Below are 19338 nucleotides of genomic sequence, written 5' to 3' on the forward strand. Positions count from 1 at the left end.
AATTGTCATGCGTAAAGGATATTTGGCTCACTAAATATGTGTTCAACGTTGGTTATTTTCTGTTAAGTTTAATGTACCAAGTTAAAGTTTATGTTATTTTAATTACTCTTACTTTCTGCTTCAATTTGTGTTAAGTGTTTGTTAGTTTAATTACTCTTATTTTCTGCACTAATTATGTGTAGTAATATGTGTTAAAGTGTGTTATTTTAAACACTTGCAGATTTATGTACTAATATGTGGTAAATATTTGTTATGGAAATGACTATGATTTTTCTGTTTTGCTGTACTAATGGGGCTAACATTTGTGTAGATAATGGCGGGATCACAATCTGCTAGTGTATCGAAGAAGACAAAGTTGAAGGAAAAACGTTCGAAGCCTAAGAAGACCAAGTCTTTGAAGTCACCAACAACATCTTCATTTTCTGATGGATCTCACTCAAAGAAGGGAAAGTCCAAAAAGAAAGAAGTTGAACCAACCGGGGGACTAAAGTTGCTGAAGCGGCATGCGGTGACTATGTCACGCATTACAAGCCGCAAGAATCGTATTCAGAAGAAGGTTGTTTTATTTAACCGAAAAGGGACCCCTTGTGGGAAGGTGGCTAAGCAAATGCAAAGCTACATTGGTGTATTGGCAAGAAGGAAGGTACCGATAATAAAGGAAAATTGGAAAGCGGCAACTGATGAAGAGAATAACAAAATCTGGCAACGTGTTCAGGTATACAAATCAGTCTCAGTTTTATTAAGAATTAAAGGTGCAGTTAGTTAGTTTGGTATAATAGTGTTCATTATATTGTTTCAATTTTTCGTTTTTTCTGAACCTTGAACTGATATTTAGCAACGAAACACGCACAGGTTCCATTTTTGATTGGTCCTGAAGCTAAAAAATTGGTCTTGGAATCTACTGCAACGAAGTGGAGGCAATTCAAGTCTCTACTTACTTCCAAGTACATTATCCCCTATTTGGATGACCATGAAGCCTTGCGATATCCTCCGGATGATTATCCTTTCATCCTTGCTGACCATTGGACAGAATTTGTGAAAATGCGGACGAAGGCCTCATTCTTGGTATAAATGCACTTCTACTAAAATAATTTAGTTGTACAAATATCAAATGCAGTCAAGGTTCAAAAAAATGCTAGGCGCTAGTCGGGCGGTGGATAGGGGACTAGCGCCCAGACGCCTAGGCGGGTGCCTAGGCGGTTTTGTATTATTTTTATTTATATTTATTTTTATAATATATATACATAAAGAAAAATAAAATAAGAAGAGGAAAAATATATATTTAGTTAAATTATTAAATTTTTGTTTAACATAAACATTTATTTAATTGAATATTTGTTTAATTAAATAAGGAAAACACATCAGTATTTAAAAGATTATACTTTGGCCTGCTTTTAATTATACTTTGGCCTGCACGTACACACGTCAAGTGGTTTGCCCATCCAGCCATCCTATATTCCTATCCCTCTTCTCTCTCTCGACAAATAACAACCACACGTTTTTTCTTCTATTATGTTATTCTCTCTCTGCTCGTGTTCTGTGTTCTGCTGCTCTGCACTTTTGTGTTCTTCTCCTCTCTTCATCTCTTCCGCGAAACCAACAGCGACCACCTCCACATTCACTTTCATGTCTCTCTTCATCAATTTTCCTTCTTTTCTTCATGTCCACACAAAAGATAATATAAAGACGCAATTACCATAAAAAATTCATCCAACCCAGTAAAACCCAGAATCTCAATTCAAAAATGAAGTGCCATTTCCATGAAAATCAGGCAAACCAATACAACCCAATAATCATATTCACGTTCAACCCACATTCACTAGCCAAATTCATAGAATATCAACTATTCGAAGACTCAAGAATGAAGAGAGATTGGGAGTCGAGTGGAGAGAGAGGAGCGGGCGACTGAAGGAGAGAAAGAGAGGCTTGGTTGTCGATTAAAGGAGAGAGAGACTCGCCCAGATTCACCGCCCAGCGAATTCCGCCCAGCCACACAGACGCCCAGGCGCTGCCAAGTCCGCCTAGGCGCCCGCCAAGTCCACCTAGGCGCCCGCCCAAAATCAAACCGCCCAAGAGCACCGATTAGCCATTAATCGAGTCGGAGACTCACCGCCCAGCGCCTAGGCGGCCTGGGCGGCCGAGTTTTAGAACACTGAATGCAGTTATGTATATATAGACTTCTCATTTAACTAAGTATTCCTATTTTGCAGGAAAAGCGTCGTGAGCAACAAGAGAGGCGCAGCTTGAATAAGTATCCTCATAGAATGTCCCATAAGGGATATGTAGGGTTGGAGGATGAGTTGGTTAGTGAAACTGTTTTCTACCTTACTAGTGTGGAGTTTACACCATGTGTAATGCATGCATTAACTATTTCACTTTGTAGGCTACCAGAATGAGTGACGAAGAAGTTGATAGGGCCACTTTGTGGATAAAAGGACGGCAAACAAAGGATGGCAGTTTCAAGGATGAGGAGTCAAAAAAGACTGCTGAAAAGATAGTAAGTCCAATATAGAAAGCCTATTATGTATGTATAAGGTTTCTGAACATGATATGTGATGATATTTCCTACTCTAAACTCTCAGGCAAACTTGAAGAGAAAGGTTGCTAGTGGAGAACTAAATGCTGAAGGAACAAATGATGTCTTGACATTGGCTTTGGGGACTCCAGAGCATGGGGGAAGAGTGCGGGGAATATGAGGTTTTGTCACTCCCTCTACTTACTTCCACCTCCCTAAACGTAGAAAGGAGAGCATAGAAGCTACTGTCAGAGTTAGTGTGTAGAAAATATTGTTAGAGGAGGCAAGGGAGAAGATACTAGAGGAGGCAAGGGAGAGGATAATACAGGAAGCGAAAGAAAAAATACTTGCAGATGAGCGGGCTATGTGGGAGGCCAAGTTTGCTGAACTTGAAGCAAAGGTAAATGGAAAACAAGGTGCAACTATTCAGCCACTTGCATCTGGCCAAGGAAGTTGCTCAAGGACAGTAGATGAGATTGCTCAAGAATCGGATAAAGCTCCGTTGGAAGAAGTAGCAAACAATGTGGATGGAACTAAAATTCGGAGCATTTTTGAAGCAAAGGAAAACAAAACCCTCATGCATAAAAGGAAACGGACAAAGGTGGTTAAGGAAGGTAGGTTGGATAAACGTCCTTGCTCCAAGGGAGGTAATGAGTTTCCCAAGTTGGTTGAGAAAGTAGTTGTCAACCGTGAGGATGTCACTGAGGATGTTGAAGAAAATGTCAATCTGACCAAGGAGCCGGAGAATGAGGAGGGGGTAGAATACGTGGATTTGATGATGTGTCCACCCACATCAAAGGTAATTTCGTTTTAGTTAACGCCAATAATGAACTGGAAAAGATCAAAGTTCAATTATCAAAGCTAAACCAGTCGGTCATTTCATGATTTTTCAAAAAAAATTGTACTTGTTTTACTCTCAGTTTTTGGTAGCATAAAGGCGAATCTTCAATGATCATTTTGAACTTGGTTTCGTGAAAAACGGAGTTAAAGTGAGTCCGTTATGCTATTTTTAACTTACTGCACTGTTTCAGAATTTCAAGTGCGAATAGCATGAAACTCTGGAAAATAGTATCTTTCAATGTCTACTTGAAATCTGGAAAGTTGTGCTGCAAATCGCAGAAACAATAGTTGTTGGTGAATAACTGTTATTCCTGTTTCCAATTTTTTGAAACTGTCTCAAGCTTGCAGCTTATTGTTACAAACAGCTATAAATCTTGTTTTTTTTTGTCTACATTGTAGTCAAAGGTAGCTGAGGTTGAATGCAAGTTGGCAATAGGTTCTGTTGAACATATTGTTGTTTGTGCCACTGTTATGGAGTGCGAGGATCCTTCCCAACTCGTTCATGGCACTCCACTAAGGGATGGCAATGTGCGCGTTTCTATCTATGCCGCGCTTGAGGAGAAAGCAAAAGTGCCATTTCCTGTGAAAGATGATCGAAATTGAAACAGTGAAGCAGGCTATGGGGAGTTGGGTAGCATGGCCTAAACACCTAGTCATAAAATCACATCTCAAGGTAAAAACTCAGTCTAATTCAATCTATAGATACTTTGGTAACATTCAATTGTTTATAGAAATTCACATAACTTTAGATATGCAGCATATATTTATGATATATACCTCACATTTATTTTCTTATTGTAGAAACCTCCCAAGGATAGTGCTGAAAAGAAGAAGAAAAGGAAAGTGATAGGGGGAGAGGACTCGGAGATTGAATTTGGCTTGGCTAAATTGGCACCATCATTACCAGCTTCATTGAAGATGTTATGTTTGTGGGGTGAAGATGCATTCAAAGATGGGCATACAATCAGCTTCTACATGGAGCCTGAAGTGTTTGGATTTTCTCGCAAGACTTATATATTGGGAAAAGATGTTCGGCGACTGGCAAGCATGAGGGAATTAACTGGAACTTGCATTGTAGTGTACCAGAGGTAGAAAATATGCAGTACTGTTATTTTATATATATATATATATATATATATATATATATATATATATATATATATTCTTTCTCCCCAATGCCTTGATAAGAAATGCAGTTGCTGAAACTTACTGACTTGGTGTAAATGTTTGTTATCAGGTACCTCTATGATCAGTTGAAGGCTTATAAAATGCTTGACATGGTTGCATTTGTTGACCCTTCACTTGTTGGTGCTGTGGGGTGTGGGAATGGAACTGTCAGGGCCCAACACATCAAAGATAGGCTTGCAACTGCTAAACCAGGACAGATGTTCATGTTGCCATTTAACTCGGGGTAAGTTCACGAAGGTTTGCAAACTTTCATAAGTAACTTGTGTCTGAACAAACAAATTTAGTGTTCAGGATATATGACATTTTGGATGCATGTAGTGATCATTGGACTTTGACACTTGTTGATCCGGACAAACAAAGCGCCTATTTTATGGACCCGCTAAAAAGACGCTTACCCACAGGAGATTGGATGTCTATCGTGGAAACGTAAGTCGCTGGTTTACATATTGATCACACATGCCTCAATTTTATAAAATCTGTTGAATACACTTGTTGCCTCCTTTCCTATATGGTACATCATCGATTATATTGTTGTTTTGGTGTAGTGCTATGCGTATGTATAATGCTGAAAAGAAAAAGCAAGCTAGGCCGGAGTTCAGTCCAATGGAAAAATTTGGCTGTAAGCTTCACTACTTCTGATTTTCAGAAAACAATCACTACTAGAATTTTGGCCTTAGACATTGTTTGGCTCCAATTTTGCTGCAGCTGGTCAACAGTCTCTTTTCTGCGCGGGCGTGTCAGCACCGTTCGGGTGTGGTCGTTGGGGGTGTCTCTTGACCTGACTTCTTTCAAGCGATTGTAGACGAGGAGAGCACCAACCTCGTCGTGGGGATTCTTTCTGCCTCGTGGTGAGGACTTTGCTGAAGTTTCTTCTTGTTAACACAATCGATACTCAAGATCGAGCAGAGCGACATCACCGGGAAGTGTTGAGATCTTGCTAAAGCGTGACTTTAGCTTGGCTGGGTTGCTAGGGCGTTACCCTTGCTTGGCTGGTTCCGTAACCGTTGTGGTCGCGGTACTACAATCGGCTCCCGAGGAGACTAGGACCGAAGTAAGTTGACAGAGGGTTTGGTGGCACTGAAAGTCGGCTTCTGAGAAGACTAGGACTTGGAGTGTGATCACCGGTAAGAGAAAGAGAACGAGAGGAGTTTCTCTTAGAGAGGTTTGCTCTAGAGAGACTTAGATCATCTTAGAGATGTATTGATGAGTGAATTGTGTTGTTAATTGTGTTTCATTGTAACCTCTATTTATAGGCTACCATGCCAAAGTGTTTAGCATTAAACAAATGATAGTGGAGCATTAATTGGAGATCAGAAATGATGAATTTTGGAGATAAGGAAGCATAATTGGAGATAAAGAATGATGAATTTCGGAGATAAGGAGATAAGGAGGCATAATTGGAGATAAGGAATGATGAATTTTGGAGATAAGGAAGCACTTTCGGCTCCTTTATTCCTTCAATTTTATCTCCATCAAGCATTCAGATTTTGACCGTGACCTCTTCATAACAAATGTTCCACTATGAGTGTAGATCATCCTGGTCAAATTTCAGAATTTTTGGTAAAGTGGTTGGGCCGAAAACGCTGCTGGACCTCTTACAGGTCCAGTTTTCCAGTTTAGCTTCTGCAAAAGATTGGACTGATTGTTTGAAGACCTTCCACTCAAATCTAGCTCTGGCACTCTTCATAAGAAATGTTCCACTATGAGTGTAGATTGAATCTGGACAGTTTTAGCTCATTTAAATTTCATTTGGTTAGTCTGCCGCCCCTCCTTCCTTGTTTAGCTCGGTTTCTCCTAGCCGAAGTAGGAAAATGTGCTAAAGTTGACTTTTCATGTTTCCATGCTTCCATAGTAGACTTTATTTAGCCTCTAAATATATATTTCGAACTTGTCGACAATATATAGCTTGAGCCACTGACATTGGCTCAATTTCTCCAAGACGTGCCTTGTCAGGCCAAAATGCTCATTTTGGGTCCAAACAGACATCACGACAATTACATCGGTGAGGAATTCACGCGTTGTAAAAAAATGTCATTAACATCGATTCCTCAAATACCGATTTCTATGCATATTACTGACATCGATTTTTACTGTTGACCGATATCTATATTTTCATTCTAAAATTTTCAAAAACGCGGAAAGACTAAGTTAAAAACTTTGGTACACGCGGGGAACAAAATTTTCCCACTTTACTTCACTCACTCTCTCGCCCTTCCCCGAAGCCCTATCCCTCTCCTCCCACTTTCCTTTCTGTTCAGCACCCAACCTCCTCTCCTCCTCCATCTCCGAACCGAACCGTCCTCTTCTTCCTTCCCCGCCTCCGACCAGAACCCGACCCTTCTCCGGCTCTTCCCCCAAACCCTATCGCTCTCTCTCCCCCATCCTAATCGAACCAAAACCTCAAAGCCCCAGAAAACGAATTCCCAGAGATCGCTTTGTGGCTCATCTCCGAGGTGCAACCTGGCGTTGACTTATCAGAGGAAGGCGAAGAATATGGTGGCCACGGTGAGCCCACCCCGGTGGTCGGAGATCGGTGATGGAGGAGAGAGTCCTCTAGATCCACTTTCTCTCTCCTCCCTCTCTCTTTCGTATGTGCTTTTCTCTCTTCCTAGGTTTATAAAGGGGGCCATTCGGCACCAAATTCTTATTCATTCTCTGAATCGCTTCTTCTTCTTGGCAACAGAATATTCTAAAGTAGGCCCAGCCACACAGTCCAGCCGACGCGGGTAGCCCGGGCCCAATGCAAGAGGTGGCGGTGGGGAATCACCGAGCATTCATCGCCGCTTCGGACGCGTTGCTGGTGATTCGAGACGAAGTGTCCTCCATTGACAAGCATCTTGAATCTCTGGTAATGATTCTCACTATCTCTCTGGTTTGTTTAGGTTTTTTGATTGGATTTTTGAGTTTTGTGATGGATTTTGGTGTGGATTTGGGTTTTGTAGATATGGGAGATCCCAAAGTTGACGAGTGGATGCACTGAGTTTGTTGAATCGGCGGAAGAGATTTTAAGAGGAAGATGAACCAGACGTTGCTAGCGAATCACAGTACATTGCTCGACTTACTTGAAATTCCGCAGCTTATGGATACGTATGTGCTTCAAATGAAATTTACGAATTTTGTTTCGCTACTCTAGATAGTAGAAATACTTGCTAGGCATTATCAATTTGCATGATTTGGATTTACTTTGCCCAACTGAAAAGTTGTTGATGCATTCATAATCTTAGTGAACTTGGATAGAGTTCCTGTTATGGCTTAGAATCTCCTTTGCTCATTCTAGTGAGTTGGTTTTTGGTTTCCCTGACTTCAAAATTCATAATCATTAGTGGTGAATTGTTTAGAGCCAAACTGAAGGGTTTCGATTGTGATAGGAGCGTGGTTATTAAGTTCAAATGTTGTATTTTTTTAACGGCAACTGATTAATGTATGGGACCAGCCTCATTCATTCCCCTATTTATGCAGATGTGTGAGGAATGGAAATTATGATGAAGCTCTTGACTTAGAGACGTTTGTTTGCAAGCTTTCAACCATGCACCCCAAGTGAGTCTTGCCGCGCCCTTATTCTTCTATCAACTTATAGTAATTTGAACTGTCAACTTTGTGAAAGGCCATGAATTGAGCTTTCTTTGTTCTTTTGGCCTTTTTGTTTTTCCCCTTTATTCTATAAGGTTGCCGGTTATACAAGCTCTGGCTGCAGAAGTCTGGCAGACCACCCAATCTCTTCTTTCTCAGCTTCTTCAGAAACTTCGCTCAAACATTCAGGTATTGTGTAATTATAATGCACAACCAGCTATGGAATGTGGTTTGTCTATTACATGGATTGTAGAATTTACTAATAATCTTTGTGTATTGCAGTTACCTGAGTGTCTCCGCATTATTGGATATCTACGTAGAATAGGGGTATTTAGTGAGTATGAAATGCGTCTGCAGGTAAGGATTAGGATTTTTTTTGTATTGTTTACATTTTTTAATAATCTGGCGCAGAACAGTTGAAATGAGCATCTCGTTGCTTGTATCTAACCTGAATTTTCTGTGTTTTAGTTCCTGAGATGTCGGCAAGTATGGCTTACTGGAATTCTTGAGGATTTGGACAAGAGGAACGCTTATGAGTACCTGAAGGGGATGATTAACTTCCAAAGACAGCATCTATTTGATGTTGTCAATCAATACAGAGCAATATTTTCTGATGATACATCAGGCAATGAAGAAAATCATGATGGCGGTCTTCTGTTCAGTTGGTCTATGCATCAAATTACCTCACTCCTTAAGACTATGAAGATTATGCTTCCAAAAATAACTGAAGGCGGATCACTGTCGAACATTTTGGATCAATCCATGGTGAGTTTCTTTTGTTATATTTTTGCATTTGGGAATGTAAAGCAATTAAAGGAAATACATACTAGGATATAGTTGGTTTTTTAATGGTCCATGATTTGCAAAAATATCGTCACTCAGTCAACTTCTTCCTTAAATTACATATTGTATATTGAACCAAAGCCTGCAATTGCATGATTAACTTATGTTTATGCTGCAAAAGATATCCCAATTTTTTTATTTTATTTTTTTCATCCAGGAATATAATTTTCTTGAAATTAGATAATGCTACTCTTGCTTGCATCATTCAAAATTAAGAGGAATACTAGAAGCTCTGCTAATTTATTCTAACCTTTTTACTTTTTTTGTTGTCGACAGTATTGTGCTATGGGGCTTGGTTGGGTTGGGCTAGATTTCCGGGGACTGCTACCATCACTTTTTGAAGAGTAAAGATCTTCAACCCCTTTTTCTTGATGACTATTTATCTTAAATGAGTAACATACATATTCTGAATATTGAACTTGGTTGCTTTTCAGGGCAGTTCTCAACTTGTTCGCAAAAAATATGAGTACAGCAGTTGAAAATTTTCAGGTGAATGGTGATGAATTTGAATTGCATTAGTCTGCGAGTTTCAGTTTGCATCAACCAACATGTTGCCTTTATAACTTTTTCGAGTTTTTGGTAATGAGTTTTGACTTGACGTTTTGCTTTATTCTAGTTGGTCTTGGATTCACATCGTTGGGTCCCACTACCAGCAGTTGGTTTTCCAGCAAATAGTGTTAATGATGAAAGTCTGGATGATGTAACTCCGCCATCTTATCTTATGGAACATCCACCTCTTGCTGTTTTTGTTAATGGTAAAAAGTAACTTATACTCTTTTCTTTTTATGGTCTCTAGCATCGATTTCTCAGAGGGCACGCTGGAGTTTAGCATATGATGGGATAATTGTTGGTTGTTGTTTATGATAATTTGATTAATAGGGGAAGATTTGAAAGTGCAGTTTCTATATGTGAAATTTTGGTCAAGTTTCCTTAAGGAAAGTGCTTGTGATACTATAGATATTTGTTTCTAACCCATGCTCCAGATTTGGTTTCTTTTTTCTTTCTGGTTCTTAAATAGAGGTATGATTCATTGGATTGGAGAAGCTACAAGAGCTTAACTTGTCTTCCAACCTGTTGGAGTCAGTGTCTGACACCATTGGACTGCTGCAAAATAAGGTTGTAGGTGTCTTTGGCAACAAGCTTGCTGCTCTTCTTGACTCTTATTTGGCAACAAGATCCTCTAGTTTTGTCTTCATATGGTTTATTTAGGAGACTTCAATCTTGTTCTTTTCTTTTGCTATTGTATATGGAGAAGTTTAGGCCATATGTCCCCTTCTCCCTACTCTTTGTACTGTTTTTTATCAATAATATTAATGAGAATTTTCTTTTGCTTACCACTGGTATTCTCATTGTGATACTTATCTAGTGAAGAAACTGATTTAGTAATCACTTCTAAACTATAAATTGAAGCAAAAAGAATGAAGACACAACAATTTGAAATAACAAACTGACGTTATAAATGACTCAGGACATCAGTTCTATCTATATATAGAACATATGTCTAATACTGACATATAAATTAGTTTCTTATGTAAAACGATGTCTTAGTTGGAAACAAAATCAGTTTTTTTATAAATCAAACGATGTCTAGAGTCATTTTATACATCGGGAGCTTATAAGAAACTGATGTCTAGAGTCATTTTTAACATCGGCTAAAAACCGATGTCTGGGATTTCCGATCTTTAACATCACCCACTAAAACATCGGTACATTTTTTTTTTAACATCGGTTTCTGGCCGATCTTAAAGGCAAAAATTCTAGTAGTGAATATCTCATTTTGTCCGATTTCACTTCTTGAGTCATTTGATTGTGTTTAGGGCATTCCTCCCCAACCTAGCAACAAGGAGTGTGGATACTTTATCATGCGATACATGAGAGATATCATTGAGGATAAAGACATGTCATTGTTTCCTACGAAGGTATCGACATATATATATAGCTATAAATATAGTCACTTGACTCAATTTCTCAGAACTTTGTTATTATGTCCATGCCTTATTCACCAAAAAGTTTGGTCACTAATCCTTTTGATATAATAAACTGATTTCAGTGGGAGAGGAGAGGCAGCAGCCAATACACCCAAGCAGATATTGATCAAGTGCGAAATGAGTGGGGGAAGTTTGTTGTCAACACATATGTACATGAGCCTTGAAGTAGCGCGCTTGTTGCTGGTACATTTTTGATAAGGAAAACATCTTTTTTGTGCTTCTCTGCTGGTACATTGTCATGCACCATGTGGCATGTTTTGGAACAATACATACATGTGTATCAGATTTTTGATGTCCCAAGTAGATGGGCATGCACTAGAATGCTTTTCTTGTTTAAAATGTTGGCTTTCTTATTTGGAAATGCACCTCTTTTGCTTTTGAAGTTTAAAGTATTGGTTAGATTACTCATTTGATGGTTTCCAATATTCGTGTTTGATGGAGTACTGTTCATTTGGTAAATAGACGAAATGAATGCACAATCTAATTCAGGAATGGGATGTTCAAATGATCACACAACATAATATATATAATGTCGACTGCCCGTTGTCTGAATGGCCAAAAATGGGGCAGAAACTGATTGCCATCATTCATATCACACATCAGTTTTTAACAAATCAATGTATTCTAATTTCTACTCACACAACAGAAGCAACTAAACTCAGTTGTCCTAAACATTCACTACTAGAATTTTGTTCATAGACATCGGTTCTGGACCGATGTTAAACTAATTTTCGACCGATGTCTTAGTGGGTGTAGAGAAAAGTATAGACATCAGTATAAGCGCATTTTCAACCGATGTCCCAGACAACAACCAACATCGATTCTAAAAAACAAATCGATGTATAATCGTTATAATCATTATATTTTTGTATGTTAGGTATGTCTAATTCTTCATATTTTCACATTTTATGCTTAATAAAGTATATGTCGAACAATACCTACGTGAACATTTGCATCGATTTCTATTCCAGAAGCGATGTCTAGTACACTTGTAGACATCAGTTGCCATGAGTATTGTTTGTTCGTGGGCATTTTTACATGTAGCTTGGCACATTATTTTCTTAGGAACGATGTCTGTATCTTTAGGCGTCATCGGTTTTTTTTCAAGGACTGATGTTTCATTTAACACAGCACATCGTTTTCATTTAAGCAAAACGATGTTCAATGGTTTTATGTACATCACTTGCTTTTTCTAGAACCGATGTGTTGTTTCATTGTAGACATCGCTTTTGTTTTGTAAAATCGATGTGCACTGGTTTTGAGTACATCGGTTCTGCGGACACGACTCGATACATTAATAATCATAAGACATCGATTTTCATTTTGATACTGATTTCTAATCTCTCAAGTGACTTCGTTTTCCTTGGCATTACTGTTTTGTTATGCTTTTATATACTTCACTTCATTTTGACAAGCGTGATGAGCTAAGTTTGCATCTAGCTGCTGCTGGGAAAAGAAATGCATTTCATAATCATCCAAAAATTGGGGCTTTCCATTAATTTTCTTTCCAAATTCATGATTGAACAGTCACAAAAAAAAAAACCCCAAAACCTACAAAGGATAGCCTAGAAACATATGAGCAACAATCTACAAAATTTCTACACCAAACTTTGCTTCAAAGCAAAAAGTAGCCTTGCTCAAAATTCATCTTGGTAGTCAAGTGCAAGAGAAATATGTATTAAGCTAAAGGTTCACATGAAGTGAAGTTAACAGCGGTAACCAGACCAATGTGACTTAGATCACCTTATCAGGCTTGCCCATCCATTTCACTTCACACCCTAGCTCTTCATATTTGGCAGCCAAATATTTCATAACTTGTAATCCAAGGCCCTGCAAGAGAATGACAAAGTCAGTTTCACAGTGCAACATAAACCTAGTGACAGTGATTTCTGGTATTACTAAACTCAACAAAAAGAAATACCGACATGACTGAGCTTAAAAAGTACTAAAAAGGCAGTGAATCTCAATACACATAATTCACATCGGAATACCAAGTGAGAATAAGCATGACCACTTTACCTTATCACTATCATCTCTCATCACATTAGTGGTCAAAGCCATCAACTTTTTCTTGCTACGCTCTGGCATTTCTACCAAGCTAATCTGCACAAATCCCAAGAGAACCAAATGCAAATGCACATCAATACTCTCGCCATCTGCTTCATCATTTATGATATTGTATCGCTGTGAAGTGGAGTGACAATTAACTTTATCTTTAAAACAGAAAAAAGGTATAGAGATGCCACAAAGATTGATACATTGTATAAATTGTCGACATACCTGTGCGTACAAAGTTTGACATGATTGAAGATATTTTGCTTGAATTGATGCTCTATCCTTGTCAAACTCTGCTTTCAATGCATCATATTTTTCCTTCAAGTTGAGAAAGCATCAAGGTATTTCAAATGCAAACTTCTATAAAATGATCATGTAATGTAACAGCGTGAGTGATCAAGAAGTCACAGTAAACACACCACAAGAACTATAATATGGATCAATAAATAAAACAAAGCTGTAAAGGTAGTTGCTAGCTATTAACAAAAAACATAACATACTAATTTGGAGTGCAGACATCCAAGCAGTGTCTCTCAATTGTAAATAATAATCATGGAAACATATCAAACTGAATAATGCAATGTCCAATATAGTAATACAAATTTCAGAGTAAGGGAGAATAGTACCTGGATCAATCTTAGACTTCCAACACACTCCCTGACATGTTTTGATAGATTCTTGAGGAAATTGGAGTGCTGTGCAGATATTTGGGTATTCTCCTCCAGTCCAGCCTCCCCCATAAACCATGAAATGGCACGTGGGATGATCTCATCTCAAATGGTCAACCTACACAAGAATAAAAACGTCGAGCAATAGCAAAGTTCAGAGAATCTGTTTATATTGAGACCTCAATCATACTGTAGCTAATAACAAAGTTCAAGCATTTGCCTGTGGGTAAAACCTAAGTTATGAGCTCACCCAAAGAAACAATCCCTTTCCATCTCGTCTTTCAGATTTATTACCTGTTGAGAAAAATGAAATATAAGAAATTGTGTGTACACAGTCAATGAGTCAAATAAGGAAACAAATTTAAATATGATGACCATGTTACAAAAACCTCACCTCAACAGTATCTTTCATATCTTTCAGGTTCTTTGGGATTTCAGGTGGACTGAAAAAGCCAAAGAAGCTTTTATTAGTCATTGGCTTAGCTTTCTTTGATCCCTTCCCAGATATCTTATTGAGCTTCTGTGCCAGAAACCTATTCTGGATGCCATGCAATCTCTGTCCTACAGAGCACCAGATGCCCCAAAAAATTAAAGTAAATACAAACAGCTGCCTTCCTTGTATCAAATGTATAAAACAAGAATCTTACCCTATTGCAGATTCTAGAAAGAATTCATCTTCATGATTCATGTGATACGTCTTGGTCAAGACAGGGTTTTCAAAGAAAGGGTTAGTATGAAATTAAACAATATCACCAAATACACACACACACACACACACAAATATATAAGAAAACCTTTACTTAATGAAGCTCATATATTTCCAGGAATAGCTGCTTTGAAAGCTCTTCTAATGATTGCACCTCTGCTTCCATGTTTTTGATATCTTCATATATCTTCATATATATATATATATATATATATATATATATATATATATATATATATATAGAGAGAGAGAGAGAGAGAGAGAGTATCAGGGAGATAAACTGAATAAAACAACAATGGAAATTCATTATACTGAATAGCTGAAAAACTTATTGTTCAGTTATGCATGCATCTCAAATGATCAATAACAAATTTGAAAAGAATTTAAATGAAATTGAGCTCTTGTTTTCCATTTCAGTTTTCCTGTGTGTTATGAAGAGTTATCTTATGATGACCATAAAGCAGTCATGAAGACCATAAGTTTATGTAACCAATAGTATATTGAAGTTCATGATAACCATAAAAGCACCTAATCTGATCGATCTATAAGTTTGTTCAACTGGTTCAACTATAAGCCACTCCATGCATAAGGTCATATCTATTCTTACCTGCAAGAACTTGATCATGTATTTTCTTGATGTTTATACATCACTATACAGGTGTTGAGGTTCAGGACATCACATAATAGCCTTCTGCATAATTTCCCACACACTGCATTTCCACTTCAAGGGAATATCTTGTGTTTCTTTCCACTGTCATATATATATATATATATATATATATATATATATATATATATATATTGCGCGGCATGGCCTTCTTTATACCTGCACCAAAATTGTCAGGAGTATGGAACAGCACAATAAAGGTAGATACACGGGGGGAGGGAGGGAGAGAGAGAGAGATCAGTTTTTGCATGATGATAATGAGAACACAAATTTTTCAAGAAAAAATTTCTTACCTCCCACAACCAACAAAGCCACACAGAGAATACACATCAAGAGATTCTCAGAAGTTTGACAAATGAAACAGTGGGACTTTTCAGGCTACTGCTGAAAATAAAGACATAACTAACATAAGATATGGTAGCCAATTAAGCTACTACTTACGAAGCATCTACCGTGTTTTGACAACTCAATAAACTTGACCGAGCTAAATGCAACTACATTTTAATTGACTGCAGCTGAACAATCTTGTGACCTAATATGAAGTAGTAATGTAGGTATCCCACCTCTTGAGCATCCAGAACTTAAGTATTTACACTAAAAGTACTTCTGTGAATTTGTAGATCTGCATCTTTTACTAATTATGAGTAACATGACTAACATCAATATTCTGTATACTTTAATGAAGAGTAAAGAAATTAAAAAGAAGGACTAAATTGAGACCAGAAACCTATTATCACAAAAAGATTTCAGAACCCATTACCCAATTGTAACTTGTAAGTACCCAAAAAAAAAAAAAAAAGGTTTCTGGATTTAATCTTTGTTCCTTTAACAAGGGTTCGATAAGAAACTGTAACTAGTTATGAGCAGAGTTCACTTACCAGTCACAGCATACATAGAGAACGAAATTGGCAAGAAACCTGGCAATAGAAAGAATCATTATTTCATTGAACAACTACCTCAAGACAAGCAAGTGAAATAACACTCGGAAAAAACAAAAACAAAAACAAAAACAAAAAGCTGGGCAAGAAGAAAAAGAGCCACGTACTTGTACTAGCAAAGAAACAACCGCTGGTTAAGCATAGCATGGCAAGTATACGAGGCAAGACATTTTCCATACTTTCTTGACAGAGCATAAACCAGAATGGTTTCAGTAATAACAGAGATGAGACCAAGAAAGATCCTAACAGCATAAAATACCCTCACCTGTAATCAACAACAGTTTGGCTCAGAACAATTGCATAAAAATCAATACGATAAAACAAAATCTCAACAAACATGAGAAGAAAACAGTTCAAAAGGCAGGGACAAAGTTCTTACTTTTTCCTCTCCGTACAACAAGGAAGCCGGTCGACCCACCAACTCATGGAAAAGAATGTATAAATTGAGTGCAAATTGAGAACTGCACGAGGCATATTGCAATAAGAACCAACATTAGATAGTCATAAAACACAAAACAAACTGGTCATCAGAACAAACTCAGCACAAACTTGTTGGACCTAACAAGATTTTCGATCAAATACTAGGAACCCATTACTACCCAGAGTGGCAAAACCAAATCCTTTCAATCTAAACTACTTGGACTCTTAGTAAACCAAAGAACATATACCCTAAGTTCTGAACTTTTGGAGCAATTAACTCCAAACTCTTTTCCTCTCCAGTCAACTCCAGACCACTCAATCTCTAAAGCATAACAAAATCAACAGTTCAAACTCAAGGTGACCATACAAATCATAGAATAAAGCAATTAAAACCAAAATTGCATAGCTCACAATTTCAATTGGTACAAAGATTGGAAGCAAGCGAGAGCACATACCCAAGCTGGACTTGACTTTCTCCAAAAATTCACAGTTCTTCAACCCACCCACAAACTCGAGCTTCTTAAACTCTAAACAAAAACAATCATACTTCAACAATAGCCCACAAATCCGTACAATAATTTCTCCCAAATGAAAACAATAGCCCATAAAAACAATCATACCTATAAAGATTACTTCGTCTCCGACCGGCGACTCGCAGCACTGTCCAAGAATGGAGTCGTAATCGAAACCTTCGAGAGGTAAACCCTACAGTGACCTCCCAGTCGTTCTCTGAAGCCACTCGCACCGAATCACCGCTATGATATTGCAGTCGCCGAGCTTCGATTCGAGAGACTAAGAAGGAACGCCGCCATTTAGAACGGCTTGGATGATGTCCTCGTCCTCCTCGAAGCACAATGAGGGGTCGGTGTGGACGAATTTGGGTTTGGCTGGGGGAGGGCAGCAGCGGCAGTTGATGAGCACCTCGTCGTCGTAGTGGGAGGCGCGTGAGATGAAGGACTAGATGAAGCCGAGGAGATAGATGAAGGAGGCGATGAGGGTAACAATGGCGGCGACTGAGGAGGAGGAGCTCGAGTTTGGGAGGAGCTCGAGTTTGGTTCAGAAAGGAGGTCGAGAGTCGAGATAGAGCTCGAGTTAGGGTTTCTGTTTCTGTTTCAGTTTTGGGGTTGGGCGTTTTTTTTTCTGAGTGTGAGAATTTTGAGTTTTAGAACCCGCTTCCTTCAATTCACTTAAACACTTAGAGCTTTTTGCAAAAATAGGTTCCCGCAAATTTTCAAACAAAACTTTTAACACCGGTCATTTTAAGACCCGATGTTAATGATATACATTTAAATCGGTATTTTCGTAAAACGATGTTAGATTACGTTTTTACATCGTGTGCAAGTCTGACTGATTTAAAACATGCGATGTCTATGAACAGATTTCTAGTAGTGATTAATCATACAACAGAAGTAATTGAACTCTGTTGTCCAAAAACTAAATCAGACAACAGTTGCAATTGAACTCCGTTGTCCCAAATGTTGATTATACAACAGATATAGTCCAAGCACTGAAGTTTGAGGATCAATCAGACAACACAAAAAATAAAAATATGTTGTCTGATATGCTTAACATACAACAACTTGAAACCAAGCACTGTTGTCTGAAGGAAGCGCTTCAACTGCTGCGCAGCTGCGCATGGCATCTGCCGACCCATCTGTCGAGCCATCACACAACAGTTATACCACATACCCGTTGCCTGTTTGTTTATCAGACAAGTGTGTTCCACCGTTGTCTGAATTTTCAACAGACAACGGCTCGCTCTACAATGGTGGCACTCCAAATCAGACAACAGTTTCTGTCTGTCGTCTGATGCAGTTTTTGGCATAGTGAGAGTAGTGTAAATTGTAATAGTAACCATAACTGTAACTGTAACCAGCGATATGATAACCTAGGAGAGGTGATTCGCTCACCAAGAGTTCGAAAGTAATCGAGAGTGTCAAAAACTCGAATGTTAGCAGACAAACTCCTAAGAACTAGAACCAATACCAGCACAAAATGAACATCTGTCTCGGATCCAAGATTTGAATTTTGGTGCTATCCCTGTCCCAAATCGGATCCAAATCTGGCCCTAATCCAGAAGTAATTCTAAAAGAACATACATGATAATAGCCCAGGCCCAAGTGAGAAAGCTTTGGACACCCAAGCAATTGGGCTCCCTAACACCAGCTCGATTGGAAAGTCTATGGACATCCCACGGGCCGACCTTCCCTGCGTCGAACAACCGCCCCACTGAGCAAAACCAACGCACCACCGATCTGATCCATCTCCCCGCCGTCGTATCTTGAAAGGAAATAACCCAGGAAGATAGTTCGAGGGATAGACTTCGAGATCCCCTCACCAGATCACTCTGCAAGTAGAAAAGGTCGCCTCCCCGCCAGGAAAGACTCGATCTCTCAGCCACCAAGCTTCGCCGGAGAAGACCCAGCCACTGGATTGTTGTCCATCGCCGGAACAATGCGACGCCAATCCCATGACAACCAGATCCTTGCTAGTTTGAACTACTCCAAGCCCGCGCATCCAAACACAGCAAAGCCAGCATGGAATCATCATCTTTGAGGAGTCCCCGTCGTGGCCTCAACGTCCCACCACTGTGAATCGCCATGAAGGATGGATAACCCATCTCTTTGGGAGAGTATGTTTAGTTTTTAGTAACTCCATCAGCTTCCTAAAGGCATCTTTAGCAGACTCTCTATCTTGGCTCATTACCTATTTTGGAAAGCACGTTTAGCATTTTATCCATTTTAGCAACTGCACCAGACTCTTAACTGGGGGAATGATTATGTGGTCGTGGAGTACTACGTGGCATTACCATGTGGTGGTCCGAGCCAATCATATTACTCGAATTTAGTGGGAATCATACAGGGGGTGAAAAAAAATTTAAATTAAGATAACTAAACCAAACCCTGCATCACAATACGCCTCTCAGAACGTCCCAAAATA

The 19338-nt window shown here is 38.7% G+C and overlaps 2 protein-coding genes, 1 long non-coding RNA gene and 1 pseudogene across 5 annotated transcripts; 2 read left to right on the top strand and 2 right to left on the bottom strand.

Annotated features, from left to right (window-relative positions):
• The first annotated feature begins 926 nt into the window (after nucleotides 1-926).
• Nucleotides 927-5860, top strand: LOC133740502 (uncharacterized). Of its 3 annotated transcripts, XM_062168457.1 has the most exons (10): nucleotides 927-1065; nucleotides 2211-2303; nucleotides 2384-2497; nucleotides 2583-3314; nucleotides 3755-4028; nucleotides 4157-4443; nucleotides 4593-4766; nucleotides 4862-4969; nucleotides 5089-5162; nucleotides 5249-5860. In XM_062168457.1, exons 5-10 carry the CDS (start codon nucleotides 3945-3947, stop codon nucleotides 5323-5325), a joined length of 804 nt encoding a protein of 267 aa, XP_062024441.1. In that variant the 5' UTR covers nucleotides 927-1065; nucleotides 2211-2303; nucleotides 2384-2497; nucleotides 2583-3314; nucleotides 3755-3944; the 3' UTR covers nucleotides 5326-5860. The 3 variants fall into 3 exon arrangements, with proteins under 3 accessions (XP_062024441.1, XP_062024440.1, XP_062024442.1); XM_062168456.1 differs by lacking the exon at nucleotides 927-1065 and having other exon boundaries at nucleotides 1472-2303; XM_062168458.1 differs by lacking the exon at nucleotides 927-1065 and having other exon boundaries at nucleotides 1472-2303; nucleotides 3761-4028.
• A 1408-nt stretch (nucleotides 5861-7268) lies between these two features.
• On the top strand, nucleotides 7269-10236 carry LOC133740501 (conserved oligomeric Golgi complex subunit 8-like; annotated as a pseudogene).
• Nucleotides 10237-12494: 2258 nt separating this feature from the next.
• LOC133736316 (uncharacterized) lies at nucleotides 12495-13771 on the bottom strand. The gene is made up of 4 exons (XM_062163771.1): nucleotides 13626-13771; nucleotides 13225-13317; nucleotides 12964-13047; nucleotides 12495-12774 (listed from the first exon to the last, which is right to left on the bottom strand). Exons 1-4 carry the CDS (start codon nucleotides 13737-13739, stop codon nucleotides 12679-12681), a joined length of 387 nt encoding a protein of 128 aa, XP_062019755.1. The 5' UTR covers nucleotides 13740-13771; the 3' UTR covers nucleotides 12495-12678.
• A 2147-nt stretch (nucleotides 13772-15918) lies between these two features.
• On the bottom strand, nucleotides 15919-17522 carry LOC133735451 (uncharacterized). The gene is made up of 3 exons (XR_009859035.1): nucleotides 17019-17522; nucleotides 16810-16925; nucleotides 15919-15957 (listed from the first exon to the last, which is right to left on the bottom strand). It is a non-coding gene; the product is annotated as an uncharacterized LOC133735451 (long non-coding RNA).
• Between the last annotated feature and the right edge of the window lie 1816 nt (nucleotides 17523-19338).

This window comes from Rosa rugosa, chromosome 3, assembly GCF_958449725.1.
Source record: "Rosa rugosa chromosome 3, drRosRugo1.1, whole genome shotgun sequence".
Lineage (NCBI taxonomy): Eukaryota > Viridiplantae > Streptophyta > Magnoliopsida > Rosales > Rosaceae > Rosa > Rosa rugosa.